The 25,425-nt window shown below is 39.0% G+C and overlaps 3 protein-coding genes and 1 long non-coding RNA gene across 5 annotated transcripts in view; 2 read left to right on the top strand and 2 right to left on the bottom strand.

Moving 5' to 3' along the window:
* Positions 1-15,797, top strand: part of LOC133525449 (uncharacterized) — a 109,100-nt gene extending 93,303 nt beyond the window's left edge. The window contains exon 2 of the long non-coding RNA XR_009800574.1: positions 14,302-15,797. This is a non-coding gene — a long non-coding RNA (uncharacterized LOC133525449). The remainder of the gene's footprint in view (positions 1-14,301) is intronic.
* On the bottom strand, positions 340-11,202 carry LOC133525420 (uncharacterized). Its single transcript, XM_061861665.1, has 8 exons — positions 11,012-11,202; positions 10,687-10,788; positions 9,405-9,500; positions 8,629-8,844; positions 5,432-8,432; positions 4,063-4,215; positions 3,505-3,654; positions 340-767 (listed from the first exon to the last, which is right to left on the bottom strand). Exons 1-8 carry the CDS (start codon positions 11,090-11,092, stop codon positions 580-582), a joined length of 3,987 nt encoding a protein of 1,328 aa, XP_061717649.1. The 5' UTR covers positions 11,093-11,202; the 3' UTR covers positions 340-579.
* On the top strand, positions 11,535-15,368 carry LOC133525447 (WW domain-binding protein 11-like). The gene is given in 3 exon segments (XM_061861701.1): positions 11,535-12,962; positions 13,098-13,188; positions 13,620-15,368. Coding segments are annotated over 3 exon segments (2,034 nt in total). The 5' UTR covers positions 11,535-11,693; the 3' UTR covers positions 14,294-15,368.
* Positions 15,798-16,557: 760 nt separating the features above from the next.
* On the bottom strand, positions 16,558-22,975 carry LOC133525434 (uncharacterized). 2 transcript variants are annotated; one of them, XM_061861686.1, is made up of 5 exons: positions 22,739-22,975; positions 22,365-22,471; positions 21,860-22,068; positions 20,075-20,690; positions 16,558-17,316 (listed from the first exon to the last, which is right to left on the bottom strand). In XM_061861686.1, the coding sequence occupies exons 1-5, from the start codon at positions 22,765-22,767 to the stop codon at positions 17,225-17,227; spliced, it is 1,053 nt and encodes a 350-aa protein (XP_061717670.1). In that variant the 5' UTR covers positions 22,768-22,975; the 3' UTR covers positions 16,558-17,224. The 2 variants fall into 2 exon arrangements, with proteins under 2 accessions (XP_061717670.1, XP_061717668.1); XM_061861684.1 differs by having other exon boundaries at positions 21,860-22,071; positions 22,739-22,974.
* Positions 22,976-25,425: the final 2,450 nt, after the last annotated feature.

Here is a 25,425-nt window from a genome sequence, read left to right as displayed (position 1 = left end):
ATTTTTTGAAGCTATGTTTCTGTCAGGCTGCGGTGGACGGGAGTGCGTGCGATAAGGACAACTGCAGCTCGGACTAAAATTCCCACGCGAAAAACTCAAAAATCGAGTTTTCGCTCTGGACTGTTTCCTCCTCCAAAACGCAACCGATCATTATAGATTTTTGGAAACTGCAAGAGGAAGAAATAATCTATGCCGCTATGTTTTGATTGTTTAGATATTTGTTGTCATATTTGTATACTGCGCCTTTTTGCAGCCAGTTCGCTGCTGTTTTTACGGTTTTCGAGGCGCTGTAAGTTTCTTCAAAATAAAATAATCCAAAACATAGCGGCATAGATAATGATGATATTGATCCTATTTGAAAAATAAATCATTTCGCTAGGTTAAAAATCCAAGGAGGAAATAGTCGAGAGCGTTTATACGGAAACATCGCAACTAGGAATTCCTTTTAAAGTTAATTTTGTGGCTACGTCGGTTGGGGCCGACGCGGTCAAAGGGTTAAAGATAGTGTGACGTTTACAATCGCAGCCATCCTAGTGGAAAAAGTATAAAATAGTTATCAGAAGCATGGAACATAGATATTCACCCGCAAGCCGTGCCGCCGAGGTCGGGCCGCTGGCGCAGCACGCCGCCCAGGATGAACTCGGTGGTGACGAGCGCGGCGCGGCGCCGGCGCAGCGCGCCCCACAGGCCGCGGTCGGCCGCCGACGTCACGCACACCCAGTTCGGCCCCGAGGCTTGCCACACGCCGCCCGAGCACTCCACGATCACTGCCCATTCCAATTAATCGATCATTTTTTGCAGAACAACCTTATTGTCCTTGTGTGTCTTTCTTTGTTTGTTTATTCGTTGCTGTATGACTTTTTTGAAGTGAAAACTTCTTTAGCGGCGCTGTGCACTTTTTGTGATGGGGAAATAATATTAAACTCGCGATGGGTCACGTGACCGACAGATTGAAGATTCGTAAGTCGGACACGTGACCTGATCGAAAAACTGTTACAATGTCATTGAAGCCAGTAGAGTCGTTGAAATTATGGATTGAAGTAGATTTTTCTGAGAGATACACTTTTTAATGTTAAATAATTGTAATAGTTCTGAAGTGTAAATTTTTTAATGTAATATAAATTGTCATGTTTGTGTACGATAGCGCAATTAATGAATATTGTATTTTACCACATAAACGATAGTACTTTTATACTGATAATTAAAGCAATTCGTGCAAAATTATTCCCTAACCATTCCAAAATATCAAAAATGCACAACGTTAATATTCAAGTTTTCACTTCTACCGGCACTCCCGGAGTGCAACCCGTTGTTTTTTTTATAAATGTAGGTACATAATTCGTTACCATATAATTCACAACCGACCCCGTTTACGAACACGCCGCCAAAAAGTGTGGACGATGGTATGTTCGACCGAATCAATGGCGTTAATAGATATAATTTATTTTTTTAAGACAATATCATCAGAGGTTGACCCAGAAAGAGATGGCGAGACGACTTGCTCAGCACAGGGAGAATTGGAAAGCGAGAGGGGAGGCCTTTACCCAGCAGTGGGACACACAAATAGGCTAATAATATTTAAAAAAAAATCATATAGAATACAATATTTTCGCCTACTTTCTCAAATTTATCAAAAATGCAATACATTGGTTTCCTCCAATATACTCGAAAATGGTTACCTTATTGTATCAAAAATAGCATGCGAAGCTCTTCCTTCCAAATTCAAATTTAAAAAATTCAAACCATTATTGTCCTGTTTTAGGGACGGGATGTTCATTACTGTATTGTTTATTATTTATTTATTTATTATAGCCGCGGGCCGCCACTATACGACCCGGTCAGCTATCATTCCTAGTTATAGGATAGAGTGAGATAGTAAGATAATGTGGACCCGGGTACGTCCTTAAACTACGTCCAAAAGAGAGGTATGGGCATTGTGAATGTCATCTCGCTTTGTGTGGTAGGGCACAGCCAGTGGATGTCATTCCAGATCTAGAGCAGAGCCCAACTGGGGAAGTACCTCCACCTTACAGAAAACCGCAGCCAAATAACACTAGACCCTACTCATAGTGTTGTGTTCCTGCCGGTGAGTAAGGTTGCCAGAGCTCAACTCCTCTGGAGTTGCAGGCGTACATAGGCTACGGAGACTGCTTACCATCAGGCGGGCCGTATGCTTGTTTGCCACCGACGTAGTATAAAAAAATAAAAAAAACTACCTTACATGTCTAGTTCTTATGAGACTATCGTGTATTATCGTGCAAATACAGCTCAATAAAATCAAAGACTACAACCGGTTAAGCAACTATGTCCGTAAAAAAACTCAAAATTCAAATTTTCCATGGGAAGATAACCTTACGCACCTACATTCTTTAAATTTGCCGCTTTTTTCTATTGACGGAAATGGCTCAACACACTATATTCACTTTTTATATTTTTTAAGGATGTCATGCGTGCAAGTACAGCTTATATTGCACAATAGGGTTGTTTCCAATTTTTTGAAACGCTTGTATTACGTTCTATATTAACTAAAAGTTGCCCTAAAATTCAACTTTTATACTAAAAACGGCTTTAAATATGTTAAATTAACATAATATATTTTGACAGATGCTTTCGCGCCAAAACGCTCTTTGAAAATTGTGTGACGTCACAGTTGACGGTTTGACACATACGGTTTGACGGTTCATACACACGTAGAAGATACGTAGTGTAATTGGAGTAAAAAGAATAGATAAAATAAAATTAAACAAAATTAAAGGTATCACCAAATTCAAAGATGCGAACAAAGTATGTAAAACACTAAAATGGAAGTGGGCAGGACACATGATAAGAGAAAAAACTGATAAATGGACTAGGAAGATAACAGAATGGTGCCCAATAGGTTGTGAAAGGAACCAGGGTGGCCAATGGAAACGCTGGGAAGATGACCTCAGGAAAGTGGCCGGCCCAGGATGGACGAGACTCGCAAGAGATAGGGAGAAATGGAACTCTTTAGAGGAGGCCTTTGTCGAAAGACAAGCTGTTGTTACAAAACTCAGTCGTCGGAAAAGAAAAACCTAATATTGTTATCACTGTAGAACAGCAATAAAGGCTTATTTTATTTTATTTATTTATTATTTATTTAGAAGATACGAACTGTCAACTGACATTTGTCATTTGTTGTTTATCGCCTAACTGTCAACAGTGTCAATCCGAGAGTTGTGACGTCATCAGAATCTTCAATGACGTTTCGAGTTTGGTCACGTGACGTGTGCCAAAAGATATTTTAAATTCAATATTTACAAAAATATGGTCATTACAGGTCCCCTAAAAGTAGTTTAACATGTTCTTATAATCCAAAAGAATTTATTGGGATACAATTCTGCCCTAAGATTTGTAGATGAAAACAACCCTATTATATTAAATGTTACTGAATGGCAGAATAAGTTAATAAATAAATAATAAGTCGTTTCCCGGCCTCTGCAATAATGTACTATTACCATACTATAAAATACCGTAAACACTTACATTTCATCTCTTGTGCAGTTGGTAACACACTGGGCGTGGCCGAAACGTGATATCCCTCGAGGAAGTTCCTTCTGCCCCTGAGGGTCTTTTCTAGACTGAACTGGAACCGTCTCTCTGCTTGTGAGTCCTTTATTAAGTACAGCCATGGGTCTGGAAAGAAACAAGGAGTAATTTTGATAAAAATAATAATTTAAACAGCTAAGAGTAGCGAGGTCGTAAGGGATAAAAAAATCTGGCAGTTCTTTTTGTAATCGATGTAGGTAGCACTTTTTTTTTAAAGAAATTCGCGGATACCGATACTAAAAATAACCTAAAAGTAACCAATGTGTGTCTTAGATCATCATCCTAACTATCCTAAGCCGGCAATATTGTATGAAAATCCGTTGCCGGTGCATCTGAGTAAAACGCCCGCAATATGTTGCATCGCAGACTTTCATCACAACATTTAATCTCACTAAAACACCCACATATGATACTTTGTCGGCATAGACCGGGAAAGTTGTATGAAGATCCATTCCGCGGTATAATATCTATATATAATATTTGCATAAAACTTACCAACAATAGTATTGGAGTCTGCGCAAGCCTGAACCCACTCGGGGCCGACGATGGGCCGCCCGAGGCCGACGGCGCAGAGCAACTTGAACGTGCGCTTTATTTGAAGCGTCACCAGAACCGTGCACGACATCACGTCGGTTACTATTACTGCTCCTGAAATATGAAAAATAAATTCATTGGTAATTCACAGGTCATTCACAGAGAATAGTTATTTGTTTTACAAGGGGGCAAAGTTGTTGTTAAACCGCTCGTGCTAATATTGATACCCGAGCAAGCGAAAGTTTCCAAAATTGAACCACGAGCGTAGCGAGTGGTTCGAGAAGTGGAATCTTGAGCGTTGCGAGGGTTTCAATGCACGAGGGTTAAACAAACTTTGCCTCCGAGTGATACACAAAATTTTTCACCACACCAACACGAGGAAATTACTTACTATGAAATATCAAAAAATTAAAATGAAATCAAATCCAAATGAACGTAATGAAAAAATAATCATTCAAAATCATCATTTAAAAGTCAATTCTACCAGCTAACATAAGAAAACAACTCAAAATTTGCATCTGATTACTTTGCCCCACATGTGGATAAAATACAACTTTTTCATTCGATTTTGAACAATCAAGAGGGCCTTTACGAGTTGGTGTGTTGAAAAAAATATTGTCTATTTCATAAGCTTAAAGATAACCCTAAAATACCCCTTTTTGAATAACTCTTAAAAAACCCTAAGCCAATACCGATATTGTCGTACTCGTAGTTATGACCTGTGGGCATTTTTATACCAACGTTTTTACATTTTGTGTAAAAATAACAAAAACAAAAACGCCTTATCAAACCCTGCGTATTAAACACAGCTCAAAACTACATCTGGCTTGCTTTATGTGCGAATTATTTTATGAATTAATTTTTTGGAGATTTATATGTATACTACCTTAATATATGGGCAATAAAGTCGTTTATACATATTTTTGGCACTTTTTTCGTATCGATATTTTCAGACGTGACCGTATATAATATATTACTTTTATGACATCGTATGTTTTTTGGATACTGCTGAAATAGAACCTCATCTATATTCTGTATCTTTAGGTATTTAAATAAAAGTAAACAAAATCTACCCTCAAATGGCTCCTTAAGCCAGTCGAGGGTAGATGAAAACATTACATGAATGAATAATGTCGGTTAAAGTCGATCAGGTCGTTCAGTCACAGATCCAGGCGGTTTTGTATTTGGTTGGTAAACCAATAAATGTTATAACTACCCGAAAATGTACAAATTGTTTGTTTTCTTAAATTTAAATACCTAATGATATGGAGTATAGGGATATTAAACTTTGGAGAAGATTAGGAGATATTTAAATATAAGCAAATAGTACCTAATTTCTCGAGCTTACTCCTCACATCATCATTAGAAAACGCCGTGAACAAAACATATTGTGTTTCAGCCTTAACAGGAGTACTCTGTACCGACGTACTCGCCAAACATTCAGAACTCTTAGAATTAGGCAAAGACCTTGTTCTTTTAGGACTTGGTACTTCCAACTCATTCGTCGCTGGCCTTTTTAAATTCTTCGGCGATTCCGTACTCGACTCTGAAGATAAGTATACAGTACTGATTTCATGTTTGGGAGTCTCTTTATTAGATTTTTGTCGCGAGCTTCTTCGTACTTCTGTTTCCGGGGTTTTGTCTTTGGACTTTGATGTGTCTTTTGGTTTATCTTTTTTGTTTTCTTTAGTGCTTCTACTACTTCTACTTTTTGAATCGCTTCTGTTTTTAGAAGCACTTCTGGTTTTAGAGTCGTTTCGGTTTTTAGAATCGCTTCTAGTTTTTGACTCGCTTCTAGACTTAGAATTACTCCTAGAATCTTTTCTTGAATGAGATTCACTTCTTGATTTAGAGTTATTTTCCTCTTTGCTCTTGTGTTCTTTGTCCTTTGATTCCTCGACTTTACTCTTATTTTTTTTATTTCTTGTACTTCGGGTACTCCTAACTTTTTTATCATTAGAATCTTTATGATCATCAGTTTTTGATTTAGTTTCATCATATTTCTTAGATTTAGATCGACTACTTCTACCCTTACTGTCATTGTCCGTATCTTCAGTTGGTTTGTCTCTTTTCTTATTTTCATTCCGTGAATGTGGCCTTTTTGTGGACTCGTCTAATATTTTTTTACAGTGCTCACCTTCCTTTTCTTTCCCTTTCTTTTTGTCAGTTTTGCTTTTTAAACGTGATATATTTTCAGTTATAATATCTGCATCAATATTGTCATCACTATCAGCTAAAACAATACTCTTAAGAATACTTTTGCAGTTTTTATTTATTTCGTCAGATTCTCGTACTTTAAGGGTAGGCTTACGAACTCGCGTGATAACTCTAGAAGGTAGTTCTTCAAGCTTTTTAGAGAGGTCTTGTTTGGCATGTACTTTTGGTATCCGTTTCTTCCTGTAGGTGATTCCCGAGTCCTGATCAGAAACCTCGTCCGTTTCAGTGTCACTGGAAGATTCTGTAATAGAATTATGTTTTAAAGTTACACTAGTTTTTATTTCTTGGCTATCTGGAAGATCAATATTCATTATTTTAAGGGTTTGGGGTGTTTTAAGTACAGCATTTGAAGTTGATTTTTGATCGGTAATTTTATTAAGTTTAGTATCACTACCTTCACTCTTAGATTTTTTGATTGGCGATATTTCACTTTCTATGTGCCCAAATCTATCACCCATTTCGTAACCTTCTACAGAACATGGCACTAATTCATCATCATCACCTTTTTCTTTCTGGTTTGCCGTATTTTCTTTAATAGAATCGGGGGATAGTTCTCTTTGAGTACAAAGATCATTAAATAAATCTTGCGTAGCTGCATAATAATTAGGATTGTCATCATCATCAACATCTGTTACAACTACTTTAGAAGTTGACTCTCTTGTAGGAGTTTTCTTAGCCTTCAAAGGAGTTCGGAAAGGAACTTTAAAAGGACTAATCATTTCTTCAGAATAAACCTCTTCATTGGGTTTATCAATTTCTCCTTCATCAGTTATAATTTGAGTCGGCAATTCTTCGAAATTTTCTTCCTTAATGTCATCTGTAAGTATTTGTGTAGGCAACTCTTCAAAACTGATTCCTTTATTAGGGCCATCGGTTTGGTCAGTAGTCTTATTAATATCAGTTTCTATTACGTCATCCCCAATAATTTGTGTAGCTATATCTTCAAAATCTATTTCCGGGCTTGCGCTAGCGTTTGCTGCTTTAACTTCATTTTTTACTAATTCATCGTCTTCACAATCGGTTAGGTCATCATCATCATCATTATTATTCACAATTTTTTGTGTTGGGAGCATCTCTATATCACCAACAATTTTTTGAGTTGGCAGAACACCTATATCACCAAGAGTCGGCAGAACACCTATATCACTATTTATTTTCTCAGTTTTCGAGTCAACTATAATCTTTTGGGTCGGTAACATATCAATATCAGTTGATAATTTTTGATTTGGCAAGATATCCATATCTTCACAATCAGTTGAACTGCCAGACTCTCGTCTAATTTTATTGAAGCTTACTTCAATCTTTTCTATCCTTTCTATCGGTGGGGAAACGTTGCCAGCCGGTATAATCGGCTGCGACTCAAAATCGTCGTGGAATGATTGTGTATTAAGTTCTTCAAACGCAATTTCTTCATCAGAGTCATCCTTAATTTTAGATGATTCATCAACACTGTTATTAATATTCTCAGATTTCTTTGGTTCAACCAAAACTGATCCCTTTTCTGCAACAAACGCTTGCGTTTCTGCATTAAATATATTGTCCAAACTATTCTCATTTTCTTTATTTGCTGAGAACAGATCGATTTGTACATCTTCTTGGTCATCTAATTTGCGTACTTCAGGTAATTTATCCGTGATTGGAGCTTGTGTGTCACAATTATGTATACTATCAGATACATTCTGTGTGTCCAGAGCGTGAATGTCAGGCGCTTGCTGCGTCTCTTGCATATGAATGTCTAACACAGGCGGCTGCGTTTCCATACAATGTACAGAAGGCGAAGCTACTTGCGTATTTGCAGTATAAATAGAGTCCGTACTATCATTCGCTTTGAAAGGCTTCTGTGTTTCCATATCATGAATATTATCATTGCTTTCTTCAACAATTTTATTTGATTTGTTTGAAGCAGTCGAGTCATTGAAAGAACTTCCAGAATCATCTAATTGGAAATTAAATGAGTCTGATTTTCTGGTGGAAGCCCAATAAGCATTGTCTATAGTTTTACTACCCATAGGTTGTATAGCAATAGTTTTGTTGGAAGGCTTTAAAAATTTGTTCATGGGGCTCTTGAATTCAGACGATTTTTTAGATTGTGATGGCATTACAAAGGAGTCATCCTGAAAACAAGAAAAGCAGAACTCATTTAATTTATAAAAAGTCATCGCAAACCTTTAATAAAACCATGCTGTTCATCCCAGAGAGACACTAGGACTAGGCCGCCTTTGTCAAGTGATAAGTCATTGTAATTTCATTGTCCACAATTTGAGAATTGTAATATTTGTCTTGTTGTAACAATTAAGGAACAAATCTCACCATATCACTGACTTCAGGCGATTCTGGCACCAAAACCGGAGCCCCCAACCGAGACATTTGTTTGGGCACCGGGGCCGGAGTACAAGGCAGGTCTATAGCCTGTGTCATCGGCAAGTCATTGTCATCCTCGAGTAACCTGAACATACCGAATATTGCACCAAACTGAACCATGTCGCCGCTTTTAAGCGGGTAAGGTATGTATGGCTGCAAGGTTTTCTAAAAAAAAAAGGGAAAATAATTGACAGAGACTAAAAAAGATTAAAAGTAGAGTTCAACAAAAGGTGGTCTTATCGCTAAAGAGCAATCTCTTTAAGATAACTTTTGAATGGCTGAAAATGTTCTCATTGCGATTTCTTTCGAAAAAGGCATAAGCAGTCCACAAATTATTTATATGAAACAATAAAATATTATTATTTTAATTTCTAGTTATAATTTCCTAAAAGTTGGTATCCAAAGGTTATCTCGAAGAGATAATAATGTGTGTACATACAGGCGCCATATATCGGAGCAGCCAAGGTGCTCACAAATATCGGAACAGACCTATTGTCATGGCATTAGAGTGCATGATCAGATATTTTTGAGCATGTTAGCCGTTCCGATATATCTGATTGCGACTGTACCATTAGATATGAATAATGTATGGTATCATATTACTTTACCTCCCATACATAATTTTATCTGATCTTCAATCAACATTCAGGTCTGTTTTAGAACAAAAAAAAGTATGTGTACAAGGCCATAAATGGTCATAATTTTAGACAGTAAATCATACTTACACCTTGTACTTTAGTTTTATTGGATGAATCTAAATCCATAAGCATGATGTCGCTCAAACTCAAGACATTTATCACAGCATGTTGCCTGGATATTGACTGCAAAAAAAAACATAAAAGTATATGAGTACCCCATATTTCAAGCCTTTTATTAAAACGTAAGCATATATGTTGTCAATGCTTGGATTCATGGACAAATCCTCTATAGAATGAGAAAAACAAAACAAAGCTAACTATAGATTGTGTCATTCATGCACATGCTTGCCTTGACTCGTATTGTCATGTCATTAAATTAGATTTGACAAATCTACACATCATTGTGCACAACACAGACTATATAGACATATTTTTGTAAAATTAATGCAACTAGCATCACTGTAAGAAGATAAATAAATCTTTTGCACAAAACAATACATTGCAGTACTTTCATATTGTACAAAAGTAAAAAAAGGTAGGGTTTTTAAGAGTAGTAATAGCAATTTTTTAGAGTAGAGTAGATAGAGGGGAGAATTGTCTAGAAACCAACTGCACAACTTGGTAAGGGTGCTTACTGGGCACTGTGGCCTAAATAAGCACATGCTCACTATGGGGAAACGTGACATGGGGCGGTGCAGACTCTGCATGGAGGCAGAGGAGACGCCTTTGCACATCCTCACAGAGTGCACTCGTGACTCAATACTGGGCAGACACATATTACGTCCAGAGTTAAGGTCTCTCAAGATCAAGGGGATCCTGCAGCTGTTTGAAGTTGCAAGTTTACATCGAGAGTTGTAGTAGGTGGCGATCACAATAGATCAGGAATGGTCGCAGTGATATTTAGGTTGTAGAGCCTTACATAGCCCCTAACAAAGAAGAAGAAGAAGATAGAGGGGATGTAGATCTCTACAAGACCAAGCAAAATAGCATGTTTCTGTGTTGGAGACGACTCACTTTGGGTCATTGCGCCAGCCAAGTAAGTTAAGTATAAATAATAAATAATAATAAATATTATAGGACATTATTATACAAATTGACTAAGTCCCACAGTAAGCTGAATAAGGCTTGTGTTGAGGGTACTTAGACAACGATATATATATAATATATAAATATTTATAAATACTTAAATACATAAAACACACCCATGACTCAGGAACAAATATCCATGCTCATCACACGAATAAATGCCCTTACCAGGATTTGAACCCGGGACTATCAGCTTCGTAGGCAGGGTCACTACCTACTAGGCCAACCCGGTTGTCTAAAAGTATAAGGTGAATGGTAAACAAGCTCTGAAGTTGATACTTACATTCAGATTTAGGTAAATCCCACATGTTTGTGGGTCTCTGCCTATTTTGTTGGGACCTCTTTTTACGGGGTATGTGGAACCCTGTATTCCCAGGAATCCAATCTGAAAAATAAAAGCTGTTTTATTTGTATACTTTTTAAACAGTCATCACTGTCGATAAATAACAAACTTGTACATATAGTATATGATCAACAGTTCTTGTCAGCCTACTTAAAATGTACTAGAACTACTAGGTTTAGTACGTTCGCAACTCTTAAAGCGAAAGCAAATGAAGCTCAGCCTTAACCATTTAATAGTTAGTAAACAAGGCTTGCTAAATACTAACCTGTTCGGGGTCAGTTCTTTCTGTTTGCGTGTTATATAGCTCCTGGGTACACTCAAGCTTTTGAGTACATTCTATCTCCATGATGAATATCTAATTAATAATCCATATGATTAACATTGAACGACAATAAAACAAGTAGAAGTTTCCCGGCAAACACGACGCATCCGCGTAATCCGCGTTTAATATTTAAACTGTCATTAGTGTCAAACGTCAATGTCAAGTAAGTACAGACCATGTAAGTTATTTTTAGGAAATAATATTAATTTCCTTATCGGATTGCCTATTCTGTGAAAATAACTAAAATAACTTAAAAAACCAAGAATCAATGGAACGGACATTGGTGTTACGCAAATTTACAAAAAAAAATCGCAAACGCATGAATTAACCATAGACAACATATAAGAGTAATGGCATAAAAAAAACTAGATAGAAGAGATAGAAATAATGGCAGCAAAATGGATGCAAGTAGACGTCAAACCGTTGATCGCTGTACTTATTATTTATAACCTAAAACGTTTATTTGTTTATAGCAATTCGAAATATTCGCTTTGTTGACTTAATTAAATCAATTTGTATGTTAATAAATGGATTAGAAGTGTAAAGGTGTGTTTCTTAGTGTAGGTGCTGTAAAATACAATGTGTAAGGTTTAGTAATAATCATACAAGTTATTTTAAAGCGATTATGGAAACACCGAAAGGAGATGCATCGGACGAAGATGTTCCCAGCGATTTCTTCGACGACTTCAATAAAGACGAGTTCATGGAGGGTCTACAGGTGATCGACAGTTGGGACGACAAGGAGAAGAAACGCCGGATGTCGCGCATCGATACGGAGGCGTTGGACAGCGTGAAGGACCTTCGGGAGCTAATCGACGACCGACACAGCAAGGATCGCCACGAGCGGCACCGCTGGAAGGACGACCTCGACGAGTACATCAAACCGGGCAGTCGCCGCGACCCCAACAAGACCAAGGAAGCCATCAAACGCGACAAGGAAGTCAAGGTCAAGGAGTTCCTCGCCAAGAGTTTGGACTCTACGGACGAGCTGAAGCCACCCGGTACGGAGCTGGACGATTTCTTTGAAGAAAACAAGGCACCGAAACCGCCGCCGGAGGAGCCGCCGCAAAAAAAGAAGCGTTCGAGATCGAAAGAGCGTCATCAATCACCGGTCAAACACCAACGGAGGAGTCCTCGCCGGAGTCCAGCACGTCGCAGCCCAGCACGACGTAGTCCAGGACACCGCAGCCCTGGACGCCGAAGCCCCCGTCGGAGCCCTCGGCGCAGTCCTAGATGGTCACCGGGTCGACGCGGCGGGTCACCCTTCCGCGGGAAATATCAGTTCTTCAAGCCGCGCTGGAACCCAGCTATGAACCGGCACTTCAGCCCGCGCCGCAGCCCTCGCCGCAGCCCCCGCCGCAGTCCCCGGCGCAGCCCGCGTCGCCGCTACTCTCGCTCGCCGCCGCCGCGCCGCTACTCCCGGCGCTCACGCTCCTCATCCAGAGAACGAGACAGAGACAGCTTCCTTTACCCCAGAGAATCTAAACTTGACTATCCACATTTTGACATTCCAGACCCACAGTTCTCTCAAGTATATCCTGGGTCAATTCCGGGATACCCATACCCCCAGATGCCTCAGGAATACCCTCCAGGGTATACTGGTCCTCCATTTAACTTTCTGGCTCCTGGGCAGCCTCCCACTCCAGACGTTCAAGTAACATTTCCGAATTCAGCACCTGCACCTCAACCTGTACCCGCACCTATGATGAATCCGGTGCCACCTCCAATGATGAACCCTGTGCCGCCTCCAATGATGAACCCGGTGCCACCGATGATGAATCCTGTTCCTCCTCCAGCCATGGTCCCTGCCCCTAAACAAGTACCTCTTCCTGAGAAACCTCCACTTCCCACTCCTATGAAGGATGTCACTAAACCATTTGATGCACTGGCTCAAGTAATTATTTTGATATTTACAAGCATTTTTTACAATGACTTCATTCCGTTTTTATCAAATGAATTCACTGTAAATCATGTCTCATAGTGTGTAAGGGTTTTTTGAACATATGAATATTGTATCTGTATGTTTCAGTTAGTGGCAGAAGGCAAAATTAGCCAAGAGGACTATTTAAAGCTGGCACCAACAAAGGGTAAGAAATATGAACTTAACCATATTAAATTATGCATTTTTTTACAACATAAATTTTCTCTTTTGAACCTTTCTTGAAATAAGCATTATTTTTGTTGCAGTCACCAGTATGGACACAAACAAAAGAGTAATGGGTGTGTATTTTATTTCTTCATTTTAAATCTCACTTTCTACATCTTTATCGTTGATATTTTTGTTTTGAAGTTGGCAGTACTGGAGCACCATGGATTTTCCTTTTGGCGCGTCGTAATAAAATGAATGTTTTACTTTGTGTAAATATCATATTATAGCTAACATTTTATATTGTTTTCATTAGGTTCAATGAAGTGTTTAGTGAAATAAAATTTAAGAATTTACATATATACTTATTTACAATTACACATTTGATGTTTATTTCGGCTGAATAGAAATGTTCCTATGGAGCCAGTGAATCGTATTTCACCGCATACTGTGTCGAGAAGCCAGTGACCGTTTTGTGTTTCCAGTGTTGAATCGGTTGTACCTCGTCATTGAGCAAGTTGGCACACTTGATGCTGCCAAACCGTCTGATCATGAACAACAGCATGGTGGGCCCGGAGCAGAAGAGCCTCGTCCCTAAATACTGTTCCCCGCTGAAACGTCAAGGCGCCGTCGAGTTCCACTTTACGAAGATGAGCGGGCGAACCACGGCACAGCAGAACAAGCAGTTAGTGAATAGTATCATCAACACGCTAGGATTGGAGAAGGTAGTGGGGAGACAGAAGATAAAGGTGCCTAAAGATATGAAGGATGCAGCGTGTCAGACCAGCAAGCCGTACTGCGACGTCTGCGAGATCAGGGCGTCGACGCGGCTCTGCGACGCAAGCACCAGTGTGGATGCGGAGCATTTCTGTTCAACAGTACATACACAAGTGGTAGAGCAGGACCTTATGAGTTCTAAAGCGGTATTCGCTCCGAGCGGCAGCATAGCGGACGGTGCGCCTATCTCTATCGCTCATATGACTCCGGCGCAGCTCGTCTCGCAGCTCGCCGCTCGGGCGAAGACTTTGAAACAGACTGATCCGGTCCCCTCTAACCCTAACCAATACATGAGACGACCGAACTACGATCAACAGTACGATCAGCAGTATCAGAATAACTATAATAATTATCGCTATTAACATTTTAGCTAATATGACTAATATCTACACTGGAAATTTGTCTCAATTTCCAACGGGTGAAATTCCAAGGTCGCATTGTTGGTCTTCATTAAAGTCAGTATTTTCCACACTTGATTTGAATATCCTATTTGCAGTCACAAAATTGTTTGCATTATTTGGATAATTTAAGAATATTTAGATAGACTTAAATGTAGTTGCACTGATACTTTCCTTACTTACTAGGTAGTAAGTTTTATTTCGTTTATTATGCCTGGGTTGAATGAGTTAATTGGTGTATCCCCAATTTTTTCCCTGCCCCACGTCACCACCGCCATACATGAAGGCGGGGACAGATGGAGAAAATTCATATGAATGCACCTATTCCCATCTGTGCTCGGCGGGGTCAAATGGGAATTAACTAGTTATTTTTAGTAATAGTAATAAAATCATTTAGTTAATATATTATAAGACTAGTCTACAGTCGATTAAATGCAATCGTTGCTGCTGTTGCAATAATTGCGACTTACACGAGTTGAATAGCAAATCTATAAATGACATGATAATAAATTCGAAATCAATTAAGTGTATGTCCTTCACGTGTGTGTATATTATTACGACTTGGTTTAAAATAAAAAGTGTTAAATTCGTTAAGGTACTGAATTGGTTTTGACTTTTTGACATACCTTAACCTTATATATATATATAGTTATACCTATTTGAAAAAGCCGTTAGGGTTTTACATATTGTTTTTTTTTTACTTTATCGAAGGGTAAACGACCCAAAGATTGGCACTAAAAATACCTTAGGGGGCGTCTATTAATTACGTGAGGTGTTCAGGGTGGGAGGGCGTCTCGGTAAATATCACGTATTTTTTTCTTGCAAAAAGCAGGGTAAAGATGCGAGAATATGACATTTAAATATGTTTATAAACAGAACAATGGCGAAATCTGATACAATGGGTCATTATTGGGGATGTGCCGACATTAGGATAATTTATCTGCCATTTGAAGATGCACAGCTCAAGCCTCAAGCAATTTTATTTCTAGCAAACTGATGGCAGATATTTTCTTATGAAATTAAATATTAGTACAATGGATCTCTTTTTGTTTTTATTTTTAAATAAATCTTGGGATTAGTTGTCAAGCGGACCCCAGGCTCTCATGAGCCGCGGCAAAATGCCGGGACAACGAGAGGAAGAAGAGAAGAACCCTTTCAACGCAAAGGACGGCCAAAAGTGGTAAGTTGGCAAACTTGTGCCTACAGCCTAAACAACTTCCGAAAAATAACGAGGAATGGAGGTGAAGAGCCAATACACACTAACACTGGAGCTGCTGCGCCTGTTTCTAACGCTGCCCTGCTAAAAAGCAGAACTTGAAATAAAAATTGAATGCAAACATGTACCTTATTCTTAGTTCCATTTTCAAGCACACGTTTTTGAGATGTCTTTAGAAATCCTGTGATTTTGAAACAGCTTTAATTTCAACTGCAGATTGTACTACTTACATTATATACTTCAAGTACCCGTCATTGTAATTATTTATATAATCACTCAAAAAAACGAATTATAGTCAGTATGCCTAAGGTGACGTTACTATAATGACCACAAGGTGCAATTGTTAAAGTTCATATTGAACTTTTATACGCATGTAGCAAAGACTTGAACTAGACCTGTGTTGTATAATATATCAATATTTCCTTTTGTAATATATGTTTTTGGGTAAACTTTGGTGTATTCTCATTTATCCCCGCTGGGCACAGATGGGAATAGGCGCTACATACAAATCATTCTCATCTGTGCCCGCCGCTTGTATGGCGGTGGTCACAGATGGGAATACACCTAAACTTTCTACCAAGGTTACTTCTGCGGGCTTAAGATAGACATGCTTTGTAACATGTAGATATGAAAGTAAGTGCGAAAGAGAGAGACACCATCATGTCTTCACAAAGCAACCAGAAGAAATCTGCACTTACTATTTTCATAAAGCATAATTTGAAGAATTATGCAGCTGGAGTGGAGACTAAAAGGACCACCCACGCAACATATCCATTTATGACGTCACCAGTGTTTTATCATATCGATAAGCTATTATCCTTTCAATGTATATAGGGTAAGTATACCAAAGTAAAAAAAATAAAGTTGGGACCGCCGCCATACATGAAGCGGGGAGAAATGGCAATACACCACGGCAAAGGTGCGTAACTCAACTTGTAAATGGCGCCACTTAAATACATCTGGGGAAGTTTCTCTCTAGGTGTCCCTATATTAATAAACTAAAACTAGATCGTCCAATTCATAATTTTTTTTATATACAATTATAACAATATATCTAAAATTAACAATATAACTTTCAAGCAGATCGATTTTTTTGTCCAGTCACCATCAGATGCATGCGGCTAAGGCACTCATTATAAACAGCTGAACACCCCTCTATTGTCAAGGGTTAAGTTAAGGCCATTCCAGACGGGACAGTTTTTTTGGTGCGGCAATTTAATCAAATGGTGGCTTGCCAATTCTCATTCCAGACTGAACAATTTTTTTGGTGATTTAATCAAATGGTGGCTTGCCAATTCTACTATGAAATCGTGTGCGTGTGGGTGCTGAACGAGATTAACCTTTTGAACGCTTTCTCTCTCGCATCAAAATGTGGCATACACGCCACCATCTCAACTAGTGAGAAACGAATTTAAACCTTATCTGTCAACAGTAAAATTGCTTTGACAGCGTCTGCCATGACCGTTTTAGTGGTCGTTGGAGTGGTAGGCACGACGGCACACAACCACTTTAGTGGCTCTTGGCGTTCAAAGGGTTAAGGCTAATTTTTTTTATCAGATTATCATGATTCAACTCGTCTGGTCGGGCCTTTTGGCTATATGATGGGATATTTGGGGAGCTCTGACATAGATCTTACGCCTACTGTATCCATCCATTAATTTCCTAGACCAGATGATATTTTATTCTTCTAAGAAGTCATCAAGCCATTTTTCGAGGTCCTCTGGAGATTCAATAACTGGCTTTATCTTGGGTTCTGTAAGAGCACGTGCAGCTGAAAATAATAAAACGATTACATTAACTACCGAAATGAAAATGCTTGGTGGAGTTCATAACAAAGCGATTGTCGGTCATTACACTTAAGAGAAATGATGAGGTCTTTATAGGGTCGGCAACGCACATGTGACACCCCTGGAGTTTCAAGCGTTCATAAGCTTAGGTAACCGCTCACCATCAGGTGGGCTGTACGCCTATTTGCCACAAATGTGGCATTTAAAAAAATTACTTTAGTTTTAAAATTTCCATAAGTACAAAAGAAGCCAGTTTCATTGCATTCGAGTGTAAAATCACTTGGCAGTTTTAAACAGTCAATAGTGGATTGACTGTTTAAAACTGCCAAGTGATTTTACATACACTTAATATGACCCGGGTACGTCCTTAAACTACGTCCACAAGAGAGGTATGGGCATTGTGAATGTCATCTCGCTTTGTGTGGTAGGGCACAGCCAGTGGATGTCATTCCAGATCTAGAGCAGAGCCCAACTGGGGAAGTACCTCCACCTTACAGAAAACCGCAGCCAAATAACACTAGACCCTACTCATAGTGTTGTGTTCCTGCCGGTGAGTAAGGTTGCCAGAGCTCAACGAGGGGGGAGAGGGGTTTAGGGTCGGCAACGCGCATGTAACTCCTCTGGAGTTGCAGGCGTACATAGGCTACGGAGACTGCTTACCATCAGGCGGGCCGTTATGCTTGTTTGCCACCGACGTAGTATAAAAAAAAATTTGAAGAAATTAAAATGCAGTAACTAATGGTCGCGTACTGTGCGGTTCAAGAGGAATTTCCTCCCGCGGACGCTCCGGCTGTGGAATGAGCTCCCTTCCGAGGTTTACCCGAGGGTCTACAGTATGGGGTTCTTCAAAAAAGGAGTGTACAGGTTTTTAAAGGGTCGGCATCGCGCATGTAACACCTCTGGAGTTGAAGGCGTCCATAGGCTGCGGTGACTGCTTACCATCAGGCGGGCCATATGCTTTTTTGCCACCGACGTGGTATTTAAAAAAATAGAATATATACTGTTTGCCACCGACGTGGTATTTAAAAAAATAGAATATATACAGGCTGATCTAGAAAAACCTGAAAAAAAATATTATCCTTGCTCACACTTGAACAATGAACACTTAACAAGGAAAGGTACCCAACTGTCCGGTTCCCATTTGATTTATATTTATATATGTTATAGAGTAGTCTAAAATAACGGACACGTATTTTTTTTTAGCTGCCCAAACTCAACCTATTGGGAGAAATTGTCCTCCAAAGTACTAAAAAGTTACTAAATCTTCTAACTCCTATAGAAAGTGATGCTCAAGCAATTTGCTAGTTAATGGCTTGTTTGAGTACAGGAAAAAATAATGTACACGTGTTTTGTTATATCTGCTTAAACTCAAGTTTTCTTAAAAAAACACCCGTCTTTATGTGTAACTTTAGCGATAAGATATTATAAAACTTCGAATGTCGTTTTTTTTAGGAAAAAATGAGTTTTAGCCGATATAACAAAACACGTGCTCATTATTTTTTGCTGCTTTCAAACATATACTCAAACCAGCCATTAACTAGCAAGTTGCTTGAGCATCACTTTCTATAGGAGTTAGAAGATTTAGTCATTTTTTAGTACTTTGGAGGACAATTTCTCCCAATAGGTAGAGTTTGGGCAGCTAAAAAAAATACGTGTCCGTTATTTTAGACTACTCTATAACATATATAAATATAAATCAAATGGGAACCGGACAGTTGGGTACCTTTCCTTGTTAAGTGTTCATTGTTCAAGTGTGAGCAAGGATAATATTTTTTTTCAGGTTTTTCTAGATCAGCCTGTATATATTCTATTTTTTTAAATACCACGTCGGTGGCAAACAGTATATATTCTATTTTTTTAAATACCACGTCGGTGGCAAACAAGCATACGGCCCGCCTGATGGTAAGCAGTCACCGCAGCCTATGGACGCCTGCAACTCCAGAGGTGTTACATGCGCGTTGCCGACCCTTTAAAAACCTGTACACTCCTTTTTTGAAGAACCCCATACTGTAGACCCTCGGGTAAACCTCGGCAGGGAGCTCATTCCACAGCCGGAGCGTCCGCGGGAGGAAATTCCTCTTGAACCGCACAGTACGCGACCATTAAAGTTACTGCATTTTAATTTCTTCTAATTTTTTTTTTAATACTATGTCGGTGGCAAACAAGCATAATGGCCCGCCTGATGGTAAGCAGTCTCCGTAGCCTATGTACGATTGTACGCCTGAAACTCCAGAGGAGGACAATTTCTCCCAATAGGTAGAGTTTGGGCAGCTAAAAAAAATACGTGTCTGTTATTTTAGACTACTCTATAACATATATAAATATCATCATCATCTCCTAGCCGTTTTCGACCACAGCGACTGCGTTCTACCGCGTCGCTGGTGCGCTCTCAGGTGACTGATATAGCCAATTTTTGCAGCAAATGTACGACCACACTCGCTGCAAGTCAGCACCCCTCCGACATAATTGTAAAGTATGGCCGCAGGTGGTCTGGCCTTCAGCTCGTCGCGCTTAGCGTCGAGCTCTGTGAGCCGCCTGGCTTCAAACTGACGCACCTGAGTTGCGCCTGCCCGCCTGGTTCCAGGTAGCCCCTTCCGAGCAGCCTGTGTAATAGTTTTAGGGCCGGTCCAGACGGACTGCAACTTGTATGGGAACTGCACGTCGACGTTGCAGTTGGAGTGCAGTCGGCATGCAGTTCCCATACAAGTTGCAGTCCGTCTGTACCGCCCCTTAGAAACTCACCTGTATTAACTTTCTCAGGAGCAGGGTTGGACTTGGTTAATTCTACCTTATTTATATCAATTTTTTTTGCTGTCTCAATAATAATATCATCAATGTCATCTATTTCACTGCATTCCTTACTATCTTTTACTATTGTTACTTTATGCTCATCTTGATTACTTTTGAATATGATTTCTACTCGATTACTAGATGGCTCAGTCTTAGGCAGTTTTGATTCCTCAAAATTAATATCATTATTTTTATCAACTTCTGATTCAGACTTTCGCTCATCATGCACATTTTCATCTAATTTACTTTGTTCTGGTTCTTTTAAATCATCTTTTAAACTATTAATAAGTTTGTCTTGAATTTCTGACTCAGTTGTTGCTATTTTGAAGTACTTATGTTTATATCTAGATGTGCGATGGTCCATGGTTTGTACGTCTGTTTCAGAGAATATATTCTTATCAATACCATTTCTTTCATAAAACGGTATGGTACAGAGAGCAGTGGCAAGATCATTTCCAGTGATGTCGAAGTATTTATCATATAGAGATGGGCCTGTTGTAATGTCCCAGGATTTCTCATGTTTGAATTGGAAATGGCCGCCAAGTGACATGGGTGCTTGTATGAGTTTCTGAAAAATATGAATACAAATATGAAAAATGCATTGACAGATATATAAGGACGGGCCTCACGGGTAATAACAATGGGGCCAATAGTCTCACACAGATGAATTCAAGCCAATCAAGCAGTCTAGCACCACAAAGCGATTGATGAGTTTACATCACACGTGCGATTGGTCGCAACTAATTACGTTAGACTGCAAGATTGGCTCGAAATCGTGAGTGACACCGCTGAACTAGCACCATTCTTGCTGCCCGTAAGGCCTGTCCTTAGATATATGTCAATGGAAACGTGTGATAACAACAGTATATAATATTACAGTGTTCACTATAATCTCCAGTGAACGCAGTGTATCTTGCAAGGAATTATTTTAGTGATTACACATACTTAACACATTCACTGCCGGGAACCCACCTGGTCGGCGCTCGTGAACTTTGTTCAGATGCCGGACAACCCGCTGGGCGGGTTGTTTTGTACGCAGCTATAGACCACTGGTTTCTGGGGTAGTGCGCCGTTTTTTGTCTGGCAGTGAATGTGTTAAATTGAATGAAATTAACCACATACATATATGAATGTACAAATTTCAGACTATAGTATGGGCAACAATGGCAGTCATACAAATGTAAAGGCTAAACCAAGCTTTGTTTACGAGGGCCACAATATATAAATAAGAAAAGAGCGCACTCCCATCTCAAATTCCGGCAACACACTTACAACCGGTGTTGAAGTGTGAAGGTAATTGCTTACCATCAGGTGATAGTATGCTTGTTAGCTTCCTATACCATTAAAAGAAACTATATGAGAATCACCTGTCAACTACTACATACTAATTATTTCATGGGACTGGTGATGGACCGGATAAACTCCTTTGGCTGGCCAAAGCTGGCTCACAGGCCATATTTTGCTAACCACTAGAGTAGCTGCTTTTTTATTTATAAATAACATTACCTAAATATGATTACTGGACGGACGCAGGCGATCACGATTATTTAAGTTCGTACGGAGTTCCGTGTTAGTCGCTATTGCATTGGCGAAACTGTCGGCTGTAGCCGTCGTTGGCGTCCTTGGCAAGTCTTTCAGATGTCGGCCATAGCCGATGGTGGTGGTCAAAAGGTTAATTATAATATAACCTTATGCATTTTGCGATTGAGCTCACTCTTATTTTATTTCATTTCTTACCTCATAATCAGCTCCCAAATTCTCCTGCTCCTCAATATCATCATAACTCTCTATCGGGACCTCATACTTGGACCAATTGCTTTTAATCTCTTTCTTCTTGTACTTAGAGTTGGCATCCTCAGTTATTTTGAGGATGTCATCTGTTTCTCGTTTTAAGCCTTTGTAGAAGTCTGGCCCAGGCTCCTCAAATGCTGGTTTTTCTGGAGCGGCTGCTGAAATTGTAAGATAGTATTTTGTCAGGTGACAACAAATCAGTAATTACAGGATTGGAATGGAATTTTATTAACATAGATGTAATACTTTTAGTAAAAGGTTTTACATTGAATTTAGTGGCATCTGATGATTATTTAGTGGCATAATGATTTTTGACATCAATTAATTAATATTAAAATTGCAATTCATGTTTGATAATGATTTTTCATATACTAGCCGTGTCTTATCCAACCTCGACATTGGCAGAATCATCAACACCTTGATGGAGCCATAACACGAAAAATGTTTATACCTTTAGGTTCTGCTATTCTTTTTTCAGTTTTCTTTTCACCGGCTCCTTGATTCCGCTGCTGGCGAGGTTTCCTTTGCTCTTTGGGATCATGTTTTCCTTTCTTTTGCCTGAAAATGAATAAATCATGTTTTTTTATGTGATTTTTATTTAATTTTACTTCCAGATTCTAGTAAATGTACATCAAAACTCCTATAAATCTATAGTTTACGACTAAATTGAGCCTTTACTTCTCCAAGTATTAAATAGAAAGCAAGATAACATATAAAAAGTAAAAAAAAAAAAGTAAACAACATCAAATCATCGACTTTAACTTGTTCTAGAAACGTTGCCCAACGAAACGGATACTTATACTTTTAAACATGTTTAATACTTACTGGTTTTTCTTTGTTTCAGAATCCGGCATTTTGTATTTACTAATTATTTTTGAAATTGAAACAGCAGCTGGTATATCCACAAAGTGTGTTGAGGTTAGGAAATTTGACAAATGAAAGTGACGTTGAATTGACGTTTTTATTTTATGTCAACTGTCAAAGAATTGTCACACGCATGCTAGACTGTTTAAGGCAAGGTTAAAAGTCGTAACACACTACCGCACCGTACCGCGACCCATGGAAATATAAAGTGAAGCAAACTTTTTTGTTATAGTAAATTGAACCTTATTACTGAGGCAAAAAGGTGTTCTTACCAGACTAGAGAAAACGGTCCACTTGAGAGAGCAAAAGTGGGGTGCGGTGTCTCACTCGCACATATTGCCAATGTTAACAAATGCCATTGCGGTAGTATTTATAGTTGGTCAAACCAATTTGTCAGTAAATAAGAACAAAAAAAAACTATACTCATCCTTTTCTTTTGGATGCTAGTACTAGTGTAAGACAAAGATAGTGTGACTCCCTCTGTCTATGTTTGAAATGAGATAGCCCTTTGACAAACTATATATCAATATACTACTGAAATTAAATACTTTCTTATAATATTTTAGCGCTATATACAGAGTGCGGTTCTTAAATCTTCTAAGTAATTTGTAAATAATTATGATGTCAATATTATTAACTGATTAAACCAAGCATGTGCACAACAAAAAATACATTAATTTTAATATGGTAGACATTGTAGAAACTTTGAATATTAATTGGTATCCTCAACTTGATGACATATTTTCGAGATATTTCCAAAATACGTGAATGGTGGGGCTCATCATTTAATTGCGAAATATTTAAAAAATGGGTATAAAATGCTGTGTGACAGGTTGTAGAAGTGAAAGTTTTGCTAATTGTGGTACTTATATATCTTCACAGGTGAACCACAATCATTCATTTTACGATAAAAATACGAGTCGATAATTTTCAAACTCATTAGGGTGACCATGATGTCGGCACGATGTGAATCAGTTTTACACAATTCTTATCAAGTACTTAAGTAAGTTTATCTAATTAGGTATGTCTATATTTCGGCATGATTAAATTGGTGGAATAATAGCTATTACAGACTAATTAATTGCCAAAATTGCAATACAAAGTCCTTAAACATACTATGAGTGCGAAAGAGGCAGACTACAAATGAAAAATCGTGACCATTTTTGAGTTCGACAGTGGCGGCTAACGGCCGCCATTTAATAATTTTCAAACACATGTCCGGCAACGTAACACCTTAAGAACCTTTAATTAGAAAATACAAATCTCATCCACTTGGAATGGGCTATAACCGCGAAAATCGAAGTTTGTCAATTGCGGGCGTTTTTCTCTGTCACTCTTATTACGTCTTAGTAAGTAAAAGACAAAGATCCCCGCAATTTGTGAATTTCGGTTCTTGCGGTAGGCCCCCAGTTATTAGTATGTGTAAGCGAGAACGAATATCGACAGTCGAAAAATCGGATAAGGAAAGAGAGGTATGGGCATTGTGAATTTCATCTCGCTTTGTGTGATAGGCCACAGCCAGTGGATGTCATTCCAGATCTCGAGCAGAGCCCAACTGGGGAAGTACCTCCACCTTACAGAAAACAGCAGCCAAATAACACTAGACCCTACTCATAGTGTTGTGTTCCTGTCGGTGAGTAAGGTTGCCAGAGCTCAACGAGGGGGGGCGGGGTTACGGTCGGCAACGCGCATGTAACTCCTCTGGAGTTGCAGGTGTACATAGGCTACGGAGACTACTTACCATCAGGCGGGCCGTATGCTTGTTTGCCACCGACGTAGTATTAAAAAAATCGGATATCGTTAGTATTGTGTGTCGACAGAGTAACATCTCTAGTGCGCAAAATGTTGAAGTCAATAAACAAGACAAAGTGTGAGTAGTTCGCGCAGCTAGAAGATGTTGATGTCAACTTTAGCCAGTCTTCTTCGAGACCATGGGGACAACGCCATCCTCGGAACGTCGGACGTAAACATAAAACTTAATACGCAATGAAGTACCGTTTATATTAGTTAATAATTTATACATGGAGATATAAAGGAGTTAAGAGTGACAAAGAAAGATGCTCGCAATTTGCGAACTTCGGCGTTCGCGGTAGGCTCGATTCTAACAAGCTCCATAATACTATCGAAAGAAAAAGACAATATGTTTCTCTCTAATCTCTATTACGCTCCATTGACAAACGCCTTGCTTAAAAACTATAATAAACGGGCGGAGCGGACCGCGACCCTGGTTCTGTCGGCATATCTGTCTCTCTCTCTCTCTCTCTCTTTTACTCATACCTGTGTTCTTCACAGAAGTTACGGCAGACCACCTTCCTCACGATCGATCATGGTGGCGGTCCAGTACGCCTATCAGTAACAGCTTTTAGGGCGACTAAATTAAGTAAGATTTTGTGAAGCGTTTTACAGAAGAGAATAAACTATATTCATCCCTTTTCAGGGGCCATAATACTAGCACAGCAAAAACAGAGACAGTAAGATTCTCTCTGACTATGCCTGAATGAGAAAATATCTTGGCCAAACTATATATTCCACGTTATCCTAATAGCCCAGATACATATAACTCATGGTTATATATAATATAACTTATATAACCCAATATAACCAAGTACCAAGTACCGCCATAGAAGGTTATGACAGTTTAACTGAGT

This window comes from Cydia pomonella, chromosome 15, assembly GCF_033807575.1.
Source record: "Cydia pomonella isolate Wapato2018A chromosome 15, ilCydPomo1, whole genome shotgun sequence".
Lineage (NCBI taxonomy): Eukaryota > Metazoa > Arthropoda > Insecta > Lepidoptera > Tortricidae > Cydia > Cydia pomonella.
Note: the sequence above shows the minus strand (reverse complement) of the source record. Positions and strands in the feature narration are given on the sequence as shown.